General features: G+C 36.6%; 1 protein-coding gene across 3 annotated transcripts in view; it reads left to right on the top strand.

The window, feature by feature from the left end:
• Positions 1 to 16381, top strand: part of UTRN (utrophin) — a 580690-nt gene that overhangs the window by 227672 nt on the left and 336637 nt on the right. For all 3 annotated transcript variants that reach the window (XM_064360600.1, XM_064360601.1, XM_064360599.1), the window contains 5 exons: positions 5637 to 5816; positions 8648 to 8776; positions 9257 to 9427; positions 10805 to 10966; positions 11390 to 11527. In XM_064360600.1, the coding sequence (XP_064216670.1) occupies positions 5637 to 5816; positions 8648 to 8776; positions 9257 to 9427; positions 10805 to 10966; positions 11390 to 11527 (780 nt within the window). The remainder of the gene's footprint in view (positions 1 to 5636; positions 5817 to 8647; positions 8777 to 9256; positions 9428 to 10804; positions 10967 to 11389; positions 11528 to 16381) is intronic.

The raw sequence follows: 16381 nt of genomic DNA, 5'->3' as shown, positions 1-16381 counted from the left end.
TTTGATTGTGATGTTAGAGTGTTGATTTTAGATCTTTCCCACTTTCTCGTGTGGGCATTTAGTGCTATAAATTTCCCTCTAAAGTCTGATTTAGCTTTGCCCCAGAGATTCTGGTGTGTTGTGTCTTTGTTCTCATTAGTTTCAAAGAACTTATTTATTTCTGCCTTAATTTCATTATCTATCCAGTAGTCATTCAGGAGTAGGTTGTTCAGTTTCCATGTAGTTGTGGGGTTTTGAGTGAGCTTCTCACTCCTAGGTTCTAATTTGATTGCACTGTCATCTCAGAGACTGTTGTTATGATTTCCGTTCTTTTGCATTTGCTGAGGAGTGTTTTACTTCCAATTATGTGGTCAATTTTAGAATAAGTGCTATGTGGTGCTGAAAAGAATGTGTATTCTGTTGATTTGGGGTGGAGAGTTCTGTAGATGTCTCTTAGGTCTTCTTGGTCCAGAGATGAGTTCAAGTCCTGAATATCCTTGTTAATTTTCTGTCTTGCTGATCTGTCTAATATTGACAGTGGTGTGTTAAAGTCTCCTACTATTATTGTGTGTGAGAGTCTAAGTCTCTTTCTAGGTCTCTAAGAACTTGCTTTATGAATCTGAGTGCTCCTATATTGGGTGTGTATATAGTTAGGATAGTTAGCTCTTCTTGTTGCTTGGATCCCTTTACCATTATGTAATGCCCTTCTTTGTCTCTTTTGATCTTTGTTGGTTTAACGTCTGTTTTATCAGAGACTAAGATTGTAACCTCTGCTTTTTTTTGCTTTCCATTTGCTTGGTAAATATTCCTCCATCACTTTATTTTGAGCCTGTGTGTGTCTGAACATAAGAATGGTCTCCTGAATACAGCACACCTATGGGTCTTGACTCTATCCAATTTGCCAGTCTGGGTCTTTTAATTGGGGCATTCAGCCCATTTACATTTATGGTTAATATTGTTATGTGTGAATTTGATCCTGTCATTATGATGCTAGCTGGTTATTTTGCACATTAGTTGATGCAGTTTCTTCATAGTGTCAATGCTCTTTACATTTTGGCATGTTTTTGCAGTGTCTGGTATTGGTTTTTCCTTTCCATATTTAGTGCTTTTTTCAGGAGCTCTTGTAAGGCAGGCCTGGTGGTGACAAAATCCCTTAGCATTTGCTTTTCTGTAAAGGATTTTATTTCTCCTCTTATGAAGCTTAATTTGGCTGGATATGAAATTCTTGGTTGAAAATTCTTTTCTTTAAGAATTGTGAATATTGGAGCCACTCTCTTCTGGCTTGTAGGGTTTCTGCCAAGAGATCTGCTGTTACTCTGATGGGCTTCCCTTTGTGGGTAACCTGACCTTTCTCTCTGGCTGCCCTTAACATTTTTTCCTTCATTTCAACCTTGGTCAATCTGAAGATTATGTGTCTTGGGATTGCATTTTTTGAGGAGTATCTTTGTGATGTTCTCTGTATTTCCTGAATTTGAATGTTGGCCTCTCTTGCTAAGTTGGGGAAGTTCTCCTGGATAATATCCTGAAGTGTGTTCCAGCTTGGTTCCATTCTCTTTGTCACTTTCAGGTACACCAATCAAACATAGGTTTGTTCTTTTCACATAGTCCCTTATTTCTTGGAGGCTTTGTTCATTCCTTCTCATTCTTTTTTCTATAATCTTGTCTTCACAATTTATTTCATTAAGTTTATCTTCAATCTCTCATATTCTTTCTTCTGCTTGATCAACTGCTTGATCAATTCGGCTATTGAAACTTGTGTATGCTTCGCGAAGTTCTCATGCTTTGTTTTTCAGCTCAATCAGGTCATTCTTCTCTAAATTGTTTATTCTAGTTAACAGTTCCTGCATCCTTTTATCAAGGTTCTTAACTTCCTTGCATTGGGTTAGAACATGCTCCTTTAGCTCAGAGGAGTTTGTTATCATCCACCTTCTGAAGCCTGCTTCTGTCAATTTGTCAATCTCATTCTCCATCCAGTTTTGTTTGCTTGCTGGCCAATAGTTGTGATCCTTTGGAGGAGAAGAGGCATTCTGGTTTTTGGAATTTTTAGCCTTTTTGCACTGGTTTTTCCTCATCTTCGTGGATTTATCTACCTTTGATCTTTGATGTTGGTGACTTTTGGATGGGGTTTTTGTGTGGGTGTCCTTTTTGTTGATTTGATGTTACTGCTTTCTGTTTGTTCATTTTCCTTCTAACAGTCAGGCCTCTCTTCTGCAGGTCTGCTGGAGTTTGCTGGAGGTCCAATCCAGACTGTTTGTCTGGGTATCACCAGCAGAGATTATAGAATAGCAAAGATTGCTGCCTGCAACTTCCTCTGGAAGCTTTATCCCAGAGGGGCACCCAACAGATGCCAGCCAGAGCTCTTCTGTGTGAGGTGTCTGTCGACCTCTGCTGGGAGGTGTCTCCCAGTCAGGAGGCACAGGGGTGAGGGACCCATTTGAGAAGGCAGTCTGTCCCTTAGCAGAGCTCGAGCGTTGTGCTGGGAGATATGCTGCTCTCTTAAGAGCTGGCAGGCAGGAATGTTTAAGTCTCCTGAAGCTGTGCCCACAGCCACCCCTTCCTTCAGGTGCTCTGTCCCAGGGAGATGGGAGTATCTATAAGCCCCTGACTCGGACTGCTGCCTTTGTTTCAGAGATGCCCTGCCTAGAGAGGAAAACTCTAGATAGGCAGTCTGGTTACAGTGGCTTTGCTGAGCTGTGATGGGTTCTGCTCAGTTTGAATTTCCAGGTGACTTTGTTTACACTGTGAGGGGAAAACCACCTACTCAAGCCTCAGTAATGGCAGATGCCCTTTTCTCCACCAAGCTCAAGCATCTCTGTTCAACTTCAGGCTGCTGTGCTGGCAGTGAGAATTTCAAGCCAGTGGATCTTAGCTTTCTGGGCTTTGGGGGGGTGGGATCTGCTGACCAAGACCACTTGGCTCCTTGGCTTCAACCCCTTTTTCCAGGAAAGTGAATGGTTCTGTCTCACTGGCATTCCATGTGCCACTGGAATATATTTAAAAAACTCCTACAACTAGCTTGGTGTCTGCTCAAACAGCTGCCCAGTTTTGTGCTTGAAACCCAGAGCCCTGGTGGTGTAGGCACCTGAGGGAATCCCCTGGTCTGCGGGTTGCAAAGACAATGGGAAAAGCATAATATGTGGGCTAGATAGCACCATCCCTCTTGGCACAGTTCCTCAAGGCTTCCCTTTGCTAAGGGGGGGAGTTCCCCAACCCCTTACACTTTCCAGGTCAGGCGACGCCCCACCCTGCTTCTGCTTGCCTTCCATGAGCTGCACCCACCGTCTAACCAGTCCCAGTGAGATGCGCCAGGTACCTCAGTTGGGAATGCAGAAATCACCCACCTTCTGTGTTGGTCTTGCTAGGAGCTGCAGACTGGAGCTGTTTCTATTTAGCCATCTTGCCAACCACCTCCTCTACTAGCTCTTTTATAAGTTTATCTTTTTACCTTTAATGCATTAATCCTTCTGGAATTTATTTTGGTGTATTTCATGAGATAAGGCTCTAACTTTCTTTCCAATAGGTTAACCAATTATCTCAGCACTGTTGGTTGAGTATTTAACCTTGTTTCCACTGGTTTGACATGCCAAGTTTATATGTACTTATTTGCCTGTTGCCTTTCGTTGTTTTCTGCTCCACTGATCTGACCTTGTGAAATGTACCAGTTCTTAGACTGTTTAGCCATGTTTTATAATATATTTTAACTGCAGTTAATGGATTCCCTCTGTTTATGCTTCATTTTTGGTATATATGTCTTAAATGAACTTTAGAATTACTATTCTCAAATTTTTAAATTCTGTTGGAAATTTTGATTTGAATTGCCTTAAATTCATAGATTTGTTTAGAGCAGAATTGATATCTTTGTTATATTATTTCTTTTTGGTAACAGATATGTCTCATTTTTCTCCCAGATTCTTTCACTTTCCTACAAAATGATTTGATTTTGTTCTTTATAAACATCATTCATATATGTAAAGCAGTTTATTCCTACATGTTTATTTTTATTGCTATGTGAAAATATGCTTTTCCTTTTTTTACAGAGTGCTTATAGTTGGTACATAGGTATTATTGATTTTATATATTTAATTTTGAAACATCTATCTTGTGTACTCATATATTCAACTGGTTTTTCAGCTTTCTTAGGTAAAAACTGAAAGCAATGAAAGATATGTTTCTTTTGGAATAATATGCTCTGAAGTTTCCATTTAATCTTATTTTGGAATTGAAATAATGAAGATGATATATACAAGTCACAAAGTCATAGCACATTCTCTTCATTAGAGTAAATCAAATGAAACATCAGTAAATGTTAATAATGTAACACCCATCTTTTTATCATTGTCTTTTCAGATTTAAGGAACATGGAGATTTCACATTTTAATGTATTTGTACTTAAAGATTATGCAAAATTATTTTCAATGCAAAGCTTAAAATACATTTTCATTTTTGAATACTATTTTTATTCAATAACTTAAATATACTATTTTCAATGTAGTCATTTTTACTATAAAAAAGTGTGTGTACTATTTAGATATAATTACTTGTAGTTCATTATTTTTTATAGTTCTTAAATGCTATTCTAGTCAAACAGTACATACCCACTGAAGGAATGAAAGATTCTTATTAATAATTGCTGAGAGCATGGCTATTGCATGTTTTTTATTCCCCCGCCTCCTGCAGCAGAGAAGAACATTGGAAAGTAGTATTTCAATTCCTTCATAAATATACCAGTAATTGAGATGGCCAAGTGAGTGTTTAAACTTGGACTCACTTGTGAATTTGTAATGGGTATGCTTTCCAAGATGTGATTTAATGTTTAAATATAAATTCAAGCTCCTTAAAATGATTGGTTTAAATGTTGGGTTTAAAAAGCGTCAATAATAATAGCAGTAGGGTAGATACATGCCTATTGCTTTTTGATTGAAAGAGCTTTGTGGTTTTAATTGTGGAACTCATGCTCTCTCTATAATTCTGTGACTATACACTTTGACTAGTCAAACTTATGAATGTGCCAATCACGTTATCATCGTACCATCCAGAGTATTATCTTTGCAGTTATGACAGTTGTAAGACGAAAGCTTAGAGTCACTGTTCTCTTGTGAATTACTTACACGAAATTTTTTTGTAATATGTATTCAACATATTATATGTGAAATCACCCAGCTATAAGATGTTGTCCTTGCGAGTACATATAGTGCACATTGATAGTTTCCTCTGGTAAGCTAGGAGATAAATTCATTGTGAATTTTTTTAACTTGTGAGTTCTAGGATCCTTCTGCTTTGCCAGCTTGTAGTTACTGAAAATGAAATTGCATATTTCCATTTAGAGTGATGATGAAGATAATTGGTATTTGTATGTAATAAATGGATTTATATTTAAGTAAATGAAATAATTGCCTTCCCACAGCTGAATGTGTTACACTCATTGGTATTGGTTGAACTAAACATTTTGGTTTCCATTAGGAAATTAAGAATTCTCACCGTGTTAATAAGTTTGAGAGTTTTATAAACTTTGACATTGTAAATTATCTAGGGAGTCATGGACTACTTTGTATATGTAGCAGAAAAGTTTTTAAAAATTTAAAATGTTTTTTAAAAGGTTGTATACACTTCTATAATATTCTGAAGGATCAAGTAGGTCTTGGTGTTTTATTTTCTAGAATGTTCTAAAGGGTCTGGAAAAGAGAAAAGCTGATTTAAATACCATCACAGAGAGTAGTGCTGCCCTACAAAACTTGATTGAGGGCAGTGAGCCTATTTTAGAAGAGAGGCTCTGTGTCCTGAACGCTGGGTGGAGCCGAGTTCGTACCTGGACTGAAGATTGGTGCAATACCTTGATGGTATGTCTCAGGAAAAATTAATGATGAAATCTTCTCCTCTCTTCTAGTTATTTTTAAAATGTATACAATGTTGATTAAATTTCAAATCCTATTTACTGTGTGTCACAGTAATGTTTTGCTTGTGAGTTAATTTCGTTAGACTACATTTTATTTTTCTTGGAAAAGGTAGTAACTAGAAAGAATTTACAATGTTTCCAAAATGTTCATAATCTATATAGAAAGAGGTACTTTCATGCTTTAGTGAATGCACCTTGTTTCATTTTAATGATATCATATTGTATTTAATTTTCATACTATCAGAAGCTGTTTCTACATATAATCTTTATAGTGTCCAAGTAATCCATACTGCTTAAGAGCACAGGCTCTAGCATCTGGTGGCCTAGTTAAAAATTTCCACTACTAGCTCAGAAACATTGGTCAAGTTGCTTAAACACTCTGTAAACCTCAGTTGTCTAATTTGTAGAATGGACATTATTATATCTACCTCATACAGTTTTGCAGTGATTGATTATGAGCCTTAAACATGTAGTGCTCTTAAATAACTAAATGTAAAACAACCAATTTTAGATATTGCTATGATTACAATTATTAAATATTATATATGTGTTAGTCTGGTTTTATTACTACTCTGTCAGTTGTCTCGTGGAAATAGTGACCATTTAATTTAATTTTTTAATTTTTTAGTTTTTGTAAGATGGAGTCTTGCTCTGTCACCTCGGCTGGAGTGCAGTGGTGCAATTTCGGCTCACTGTAGCCTCCGCCTCTCGGGTTCAAGCAATTCTCTGCCACATCTTCCTGAGTAGCTGGGATTACAGGTGCCACCAAACCTGACTTTTTTTTTTTTTTTTTTTTTTTTTTTTTTTTTACTTTTAGTAGAGATGGGATTTCACCATGTTGGCCAGGCTGGTCTTGAACTCTTGACCTCATGATCCACCTGCCTCGGCCTCCCAAAGTGCTGGGATTATAGGCGAGAGCCACTGTGCCCAACCCATTTAATTTTTATAGTGGTTTTATGTTCCTGTGATACCAATTGTGAATATATGGCCACCCCACCTTCCCCTGCTGAGGAAGGCATTGTTATTTATAATGTTTTTTTAAATTTTGAAATATCTGAGATAGGACTTTTATCAAATGTTTAGAATTAGTAGGTAATGGATAGAGACATCAAAAAAACATATTTTGTGTTTGAATATTGACTTAAATCCTTCAGGATGTGTAGGGCAGTGAAGAGCATGGGCTTAGGTCTTGATCTCTAATAGATTTATATCCACAATCCATGACTTATTATCTGTATAACCTTAGCTAAGTTACGTAATGTTACTAAGCTTAAATTTTCATATATAGAGAATGAGAACAAAGGCATATACCTAATAGAGTTGTTAAATATTGAATGTAATAGTGGATATGAAATTCTTGGCTCATAGAATATGCTCATTAAATATTCTATATATTAATTTTTGTTATTACTAGCTTTATTTCACATTCTTATGGCCCTTATTTCTGTATTCTTCAGTCTGTACCTTTCAAACTCTATTTAAGCAGTATCTTTCTAGTGCTGTTAGAACGTTTGATTTACCTGCTTAATAGGGGTAAACAAGTCTGGCGCTCATCAGTTCTTCCTAGTTAGAATCAGACCACTGTTGATATTTTATCATGTCATTTATTAGTTCACATTTTCTTTTTTTTTTTTAAATGTTTATTTTAAGTTTAGGGATAGGTACAAGTGCTGCAAGTGCAGGTTTGTTTTCTTTCTTTTTTTTTTAAATCATTTATTAGTGTACTTTTTTTTGTCTGGGTCTTACTCTGTCACCCATACTGGGGCACAGTGGTACGATCATGGCTCACTGCAACTTTGACCTCCCCAGGCTCAGGTGATCCTTCCACCTCAGCCTCCTGAGTAGCTGGGACTACAGGCAGGTGCCACCACACCCGGCTAATTTTTGTGTTTTTTGTAGAGACGGGGTTTTGCCGTGTTGCCCAGGCTGGTATTGAATTCCTGAGCTCAAATGATCCTCCCACTTGGACCTTCCAAAGTGCTAGATTACAGGTGTGAGCCACCACACCCAGCCTACGTTTTGTGTTTTCAACTATTTTTCATATTATAGATTAAAAATTTCTTTCTTTTTAAAAACTTTTACTGTCTAAGCTTTTTCCAGTTTCTTTTATCCAACTAAATATAATTCCTAAATGTTAGTTTCATCATAAGCCTCCTTACCCTTTTTGGTAACATTCTGATTTTTTGCTTTAGACCAACTGCTTTTCCCAGTCATAATCTGCTTAACTTTTGCTTCTGTTGAAATCTGTCTAGAGAATTTCATGTCCTGCTTCAGGACATCTTGCTATGGTCTGTGCCAGGTGTAATATTAAGGGCTGGCGATTATGAGGTAAGGACACAGAGGCACTGACCTTTGAGCTGAGAATATAGAATCTTTTTCTTTTCATATATTCATTATTTTTATTATTACTTCCTTAAGTGAGTTTTTTAAAAATATGATTGACGGGGGCAAATCAGATCAGTTGTAACATAAGAATGAGGAATAAGAGATGAACTTGCATTGAAATTGAAAAAGAAACTTTCACCTTTTATTTGACTCCAACATCTAATTGTGCTGAGGTCTAAATCAAATAAATTTAAAAAGGTGTTAAGCACCATACATGTGCATATTTAGGAATGAGATTTATTCACTGAAGCAGAGCTCTGCAGGAAGGTGAAAACTCTTCTTTAAATTCATGATACGGTTTGCTCTTTGAAAGTCTTTTAACTCTCTTTTAAGATTATCATCTTAAATATTTCACATGGGTATGTAAGCATTTTATTAATTCCTTTGTAGAACCACCAGAACCAGCTAGAAATATTTGATGGAAATGTGGCTCACATAAGTACCTGGCTTTATCAAGCTGAAGCTCTGTTGGACGAAATTGAAAAGAAACCAGCAAGTAAAAGGGAAGAAATTGTAAAGGTAGCAAACAGAGGCATCAGTAACACTTTGGGAGTGGAATGTTTTGTTGTCATGTTTTCTCTTGTGGAATCCTCTAAGTTACTTACGCTTTCATTCCTCACATGCACTAAATTCATTAACATTTATTTCGACGGGAGAAGCTGAGACAATAAGAGACAAACTTGATTAAGATTGAAAGACTAGTAAGAGATTTCAGCACAATCAACCAGAGTAAGAGGTATTCACATAAGATGCCAATGAGTCTTGCTTACTTCTGTATTCTCCACTGAGTGCTGCTTACTTCTCTATTCTCCAGTGAGTCTTACTTTTGTACTCTTCAGTGAGTCTTATGTGAACAGCTCTTACCTGGTTGATTATGCTGAAATCTCTTACTGGGGATTCCAGATATTTATTTAAATTATCTTTAATTCTGTGTAAGCATCACACTCATGTTTGGGTTTGATTTTTCTCATGAGATAATTTTTGTTTTCTTATAATTAGCGTTTAGTATCTGAGCTGGATGATGCCAACCTCCAGGTTGAAAATGTCCGCGATCAAGCTGTTATTTTGATGAACGCCCGAGGAAGCTCAAGCAGGGAGCTTGTAGAACCAAAGTTAGCTGAGCTGAATAGGAACTTTGAAAAAGTGTCTCAACATATCAAAAGTGCCAAAGTGAGTAATTATATATTTAGAGTAAACCATTTTTTTTCCGTGGGCATGTATCTAAGTGGTAGTCATACAGTACATACATCAACAATTTTTATTTTATGATTTTGATTTTATTGTTTTCTCACTCTTGTTACCCAGGCTGGAAGGCAGTGGCATGATCTCAACTGAAACCTCCGCCTTCTGGGTGCAAGCTATTCTCCTGCCTCAGCCTCCCAAATTGCTGGGATTATGGGTGCCCACCATCACACCCAGCTGATTTTTGTACTTTCTCAGTAGAGACGGGGTTTCACCTTCTTGGCCAGGCTGGTCTTGAGCTCCTGATCTCAAGTAATCCACCCACCTTGGCCTCCCAAAATGCTGGGATTACAGGATGAGCCACTGCACCTGGCCAACAATTTTTAAATTAAAATGTTTTTAATTATTTTTTCTTTGAATGAAGCATTCGTCCTTATTTATTTGTGATTGTGCATATGAAGAAGAGAAAACAAGCAATTAGTATTGAAGAAAATAACCTATTTGAGAAAAGCTTTCAAAGGCTTAATCAAAGTTATGCCTATGAAATGATGAAACTAATTCCCAAGCCAGGGATGAATATTAAATCCATTATTTTATAGTCATACTCTATATATGTGTTCACACTGCACACACCTACAGAACTTGTGTTTTACATGTTGACAAATCTAAAAGTTACAGATAATTTCACAATTTAAACCTAATGTAGGAAAGTACTACTTGATTTTATAAATTTTAAAAAGAGCTTTATTCATTTGACAGAGAGGGTAACAAATAGGAGCTTTATGAGAGAGTGCTAGTTTTCCCACATTTAGGCAACACCACATGGTACTTACCTGCATTTAGTTTTATTACAATTGTTTTATTACATTTTAGTTAAATAAATATAAAGATTTTCTACATAGATGTTACCTGAAAAGATGGCATTGAGAAATATACACTTGTTTGAAGTTTGTATATGAAAATCCAGGGGGAATTCTACTAAAGAAACTTAACTGGGAGACATTCTGTGAGGTGTCCCTGCCCCGGGGGCTGGGTGGCTGTTCTTCCTTTCTGTGGCCATGGAAAGGATAGTTTCTGGATCGTGGCCATAGTTTCCTACTATGCTCACATGTGGTTTCTAAATCCACCCCACAACACTCCAGACAGCCACAATGAATTGCGACACTACCTCACATCCCTGGCTAGAGTCTGAAGAAAATGGGTAATTCAGAGAAGTCTAAATTGGTAAAATCATTGCCATATAAATGAATGAAATTAAAGTCAATTACAAAACTGCTGGTTTCTCCCTTGACATCCCATCTCTCTGATTAATGATGGAAAGTCAAGTTAAGAATCTATTTTCAGAGAACTCTTTTTCTTCTACAGTTGCTAATTGCTCAGGAACCATTATCGTACCAATGTTTGGTCACCACTGAAACATTTGAAACTGGTGTGCCTTTCTCTGACTTGGAAAAATTAGAAAATGACATAGAAAATATGTTAAAAGTTGTGGAAAAACACTTGGAATCCAGTGATGAAGATGAAAAGGTTGGTTCAAGGAGATTTCAAAACTATAGTGTTTCCATTTTTCCTCTGTATTAATTTTGTTTTTACATCAATGATGTTTACCCATATAATCTGTCAAACATGGTGAAACAGATTCAAATATGAATTTTTAATGTGTCAATGTAAGAGTCACATGATTCATGCTTAAAAATAAAGTAGACACACTTTCTGAACTAAAGATAATTCTTAGTATTATCTCTCTAATGTTTGTTAAACTCTCTTTGAGATATTTTATTTTCAAGTATAAAATGTCTTTAAAAAATAAATTTTTTGATCATTCAGATTAACGTATCTTGACTTACACTATATATTAAGAACGTTAGTTTTCCTTCTTAGGAGCCGATAGGAAGTGACCCTATGCATTTTTCTTTTGAGTAATTTTTTTTTTTCCTTTTAAACATTCAGATGGATGAGGAGAGAGCCCAGATTGAGGACGTTCTACAAAGAGGAGAACAAATGTTACATCAACCTATGGAAGATAATAAAAAAGAAAAGATCCGTTTGCAGTTACTACTTTTGCATACAAGATACAACAAAGTTAAGGTATTATGACTGGAGAGTCTCTGTTGCATTTAAACACCTTACTTAACTCTTGCCATTCAGATGTGTGATGTTGCATCACAAATGCTTTAAAACACAGCAGTTGGAATATCATCTCCTCCTTTCTAGTGTGTGTTACTAGATGTGTTCATATTTTTGGATGGCACAGAACTCAAAATAGAAATGTAAAACCTTATTGTTGGCCATCTCTTTTGTATTTCTGATTATGTATCAAACCTAAAAGAGATCTATCTATTTCAGAAGTGGCTTCCCCCAATTCTGTATTTTATTTGTGAAGGTCTTGGCTATATAAAAAGAAAATTTCTAGTTTAAAAATAGCTAAATTTGTGAAACTGATATAATATGATTTATATTCTAGCCAAGATTCACTACCAGCTCTCTTTTTATTTCTTTATATTTCTATTTTTTTAAAGATGGGGATCTCACTATGTTTCCTGGGCTGATCTTGAACTCCTGGGCTCAAGTGATGCTCCTGTGTCAGCCTCCTAAGTTTCTGGGACTACAGGTGTGGGCCACTGTACCCAGCTCCAGCTCTTTTTAAAATGAGAATCTTTCTAGCTGCATTTTAAGTGTGCTCTTGTTCCCTGGGGTCTGTTCTTCTGTAGTTCCTTCTAGAACAATTTTTACTTGATAACTTTGGCAATTAAGTAGATTGATGATGGTACTGTATTTTTACTGTACCTTTTCCATGTTTAGATATGTTTAGATACACAAATGCTTACAATTGTGTTTCAGAATTTCCTATAGTATTCAGTGCAATAACATGCTGTAAAGTTTTAGCCTAGGAGCAACTGACTATACCACATAGCCTATGTGTGCAGGAGGCTGCACCATCTAGGTTTGTGTAAGCGTACTCTATGATGTTTGCATGACAACGAAATGACCTAAAGACACATATCTCAGAACATGTCCCTGTTATTAAGCAATGCATGACTATACTTTAAAAACTAGCTATTCTCTCAAGGCTGAAGCCTCAACATCCTTCTTATTTCATGTTCCTCACAGGTCTTCTCACATCACACTGAGTAGGCATTAAAACCATTGGGTCTGTATGAAGCAAGATACAGGTCTGAACCTGAAATTAGATATTGCTCTACCAGCTGCTTGTTTTATGACCATAAGAAAGTGACTTAGCTTACTTTACTTCACTATCCCTTCCATAATTTAGACTTACGATTTTCTCCCATGAGCTATTATATCCCATGAACATATTCTTATGTCTAATTTTTCTCACCCTGGCACATCCTTCATTATCTTCCTCAGAGTTATTCTCCCCAAAGTCATGGCTGATCATGTCATTCCTTCATCTAAGAAACTGCTTAGGAAAATATTGCAAAAAACAGAAAAAGCTTTAAATGCCAGGCTTGTCAATATAACGACATACAGAGTCTTCAGTCTGACCCCTGGCTCCTTATGTCTTTGATTTGCTGTCATTTCCCATGTAGTAGAGCTACACTGGTTTTCTTTACATTTTCCTAAACACATCATATGCCTTGGCACATCTGGGAACTTTCTAATTTTATTCCCATTCCCTGGAGTGAGTTTTGTCTTTTTAGGTTAGCTGAAAAATGTATTATCTTTTAAGACTCAACTCCATTTTTATTTCTAACTTCGGTCAGATTTCATTATAGTTCTCTGTTTTATTGTGACTTTTTAAAGTATCTTTCTTCTCTTGTACTTCTCCAAGGGTTCAGGCTGTATCTTTTTCATCTTTGAGTCCCAAATCAGAAATCATTACTGGCACAAAATAGAAACAAGTTTTAAGCTTTTAATACATAAATAAATTTGTTTGTTAAAAGTACTAATATAAACTATACAGCCTAATTTCATTCTGGCTTTACTAGCAATGGTAGGTCAACTATGATACGTACTTCAAATCTATAGTTGTCAAATTGATATGATTCTTAACTGTGAACATTAGAATTACTTTGGGGAGCTTTAAAAAAATTACAATGCCCAAATCTAACTCCTGAACCAGTTAATTCAGAATCTTTCAGGTTGGACCTAGGTGTGGGCATTTACAAAAACAAAACAAAACACAAACATTTGTAGATGATTTTAACATGCAATTAAGATTGAGAAGCACTAGTTTACAGGACTCATCGTCCTATTTGAAATATATGTTAAGTGACCTTTTCCAGTTTGTTTACTACAATATTACTGTTTTTAAATTATGTATGGGCACTTTATGAAAATATTAACCACTTGTTGTATTTTCTATAAAATATTACCTTATTGATAGTTCTAATTATTTTGCCTTTAGGATGTAACCATTTAAAATTTTTGTTTAGCCACAGGTGACTGTATTTTTATTAATAATTTTTTGGGGGCCATTTTTGGGGATCTAAAAAGTTTTTATCCCTACAGAAGTTGATTAATATTCAATTCTGTTTAGTTCCAGGTTTTTCCTATGGGTGGTAAAAACAAAACTTACAAATTTTATAAAACATTCACTTAAAAAACTCTTTAATATGGATTTTGCTATATGATATGAGCTACATCATGTAACATTGTCTCATTTCAGAACTGACCTCTAATATATTTGTGTTTCTGTGTCCTAGGATAATTCTTTAAAAATAAAATTGTCCAAAAGTAAAGTCTCGGTCAGATCGTGAGGACATTTTTTTTAGTCCTAGGGCATTTTGATTGATCACTCTCTTGGGGAAAAAAAGTCTATTTTGGGAATACAGAAAGCACATGTTTAAATCTTGAACTGCCTTGCTGCAACTGCAAGTGTGTGGAGGCTCAGAAAAATCCTCAGTTGTCTTACAGTCTGAAAAGAAAAAGAGACAGTCTTAATGAATGTGAATTTTTTAAACTTGAAACTTTATGATACTTACTGACCTCCCTAGTTTATCCTAAAGCCTCAGGTACATATGATCTTGCAGAATGACAATCTGTTATGTAACTGAAGAAGCAGCACAGGAACTCTCTAGTCTTGTAGTAGTTGCTAAGGTAGAAAAGTGGCTCCCAACACTTACCCAACAGAGCAGATTAAAAAACAATTGTGGGCTGGGCGTGGTGGCTCACGCCTGTAATCCCAGCACCTTGGGAGGCCGAGGCGGGCGGATCATGAGATCAAGATATCGAGACCATCCTGGCCAACATGGTGAAACCCTGTCTCTACTAAAAAAATTAGCTGGGCATGGTGGCGTGCACCTGTAGTCCCAGCTACCTGGGAGACTGAGGCAGGAGAATTGCTTGAACCCAGGAGGCGGAGGTTGCAGTGAGCCGAGATCGCGCCACTGTACTCCAGCCTGGCACCTGGCAACAGAGCAAGACTCCGTCTCAAAGAAACAAACAAACAAACAAAAACACCACAACTGTGGCGTTACCACAGATAACACAACTGTATTATCTAGTGGTGCTAAATGAAGAAAGTACTACAAAGTTAAATGCCCTACAAGCATAATAAAGTAGTTTGATGTCTGGAGTTTTTTTGGTTTTTTGGAAAACAGATGACCTTTCAGCCAACTCTTGGTTAATAGATGGGAAGACAAGAAGGAAAATGGGTCCCAGTTTCCTATTTTACTTTTTTGACATGATTACTCAACCTAGAAATACTTTCATTGGGCTATTTTCTTTTCCTTATAGTTAAGAGGAACAACAGTTGAGCCTAGTATTGTGTGGTCTTTCAAAAAAATGGGCTTATTTCAAATGACAATTTGAAAAAATTATTTTTTATTGTTTCTTTACTTAAAAAATGCTTACCATCTTTTTATTCATAACTGGTTTCTGGGTAGGTATGTTATTTATTTCAGCATCCTTTTATATTTGCTTAAAACACAGAATTTGCTTCCTTAGACCTATGGATAAATAACTAGAAATGCTTTCTGACCAAAATTTGAACATGTAGTATGAGGATAATAAAATTAATCTTGGAGACAAGGGTAATTAGTTCTGTTGTTAAAGTAAAGAAATCTGTAGACCTGCTTCTAACCTGGCTATCCAGAACTGCCCATCAGTTCATGGAAGGGGTAGTTTAACGAGTTCTAGGAGGCAATAATGCAGTCCTCTAGGTCCAATACCATGTTATCCACCCGATGATTTTAGTCATGAGTCTTGGATTCATTTAGAGATTGGATTGTAACTATTTTCAAGATCACAAACTGAATGAACAATGCATTTGTGATCATTTTAACTATCCTCTTGAATTTATAGATGATTATCAATTTTTAGAAGTTCAACATGGGAGAAGTGAAAGTGTCAAGGAAGGTACCTTAATTCATGAGCAGCTGCACTTTGGCCCTTTGCAAATGGTAATAGACAGCATTTGTTAAATTGTGGCCATCTAGGAGTAAAGGATTTGAACTCCTGAAGGACTGGTGGTCCATTCCAGAAAGCACTTTATTGTTTAGAAAGCTCTGAGAAGAGGGCTGGGCGTGGTGGCTCACGCCTATAATTCTAGTACTTTGGGAGGCCTAGATCAACTGATCACTTGAGGTCAGGAGTTCGAGACCAGCCTGGCCAACATGGTAAAACCCCATCTCTACTAAAAATACAAACGTTAGCTGGGCACGGTGGTGCACACCTGTAATTCCAGCTACTCAGGAGGCTGAGGCAGGAGAATTGCTTGAACCTGGGAAGTAGAGGTTGCAGTGAGCCAAGATCACACATTCCAATCCAGCCTGGGAGACAGAGCAAGACTCTGTCAACACCCAACCCCCATACCACCCCCACACACAAAATAAAAATGAAAAAGAAAGCTCTGAGAAGAGGATCCAGAAAATCTATATTAGGGCAAATGAGTAGTCCATAGAGCCTCGAATCTGTCTAAATATGGCGCTTCAAGATCTATTTTCTCATGTAGGATATTCCTGCTCTGTAATATTATTC

Source organism: Aotus nancymaae, unplaced genomic scaffold (assembly GCF_030222135.1).
Source record: "Aotus nancymaae isolate 86718 unplaced genomic scaffold, 86718_ANA_hifiasm-v0.15.2.pri h1tg000040l, whole genome shotgun sequence".
NCBI classification, from domain to species: Eukaryota; Metazoa; Chordata; class Mammalia; order Primates; family Aotidae; genus Aotus; species Aotus nancymaae.
This window is presented reverse-complemented; position numbering and strand designations above follow the sequence as displayed.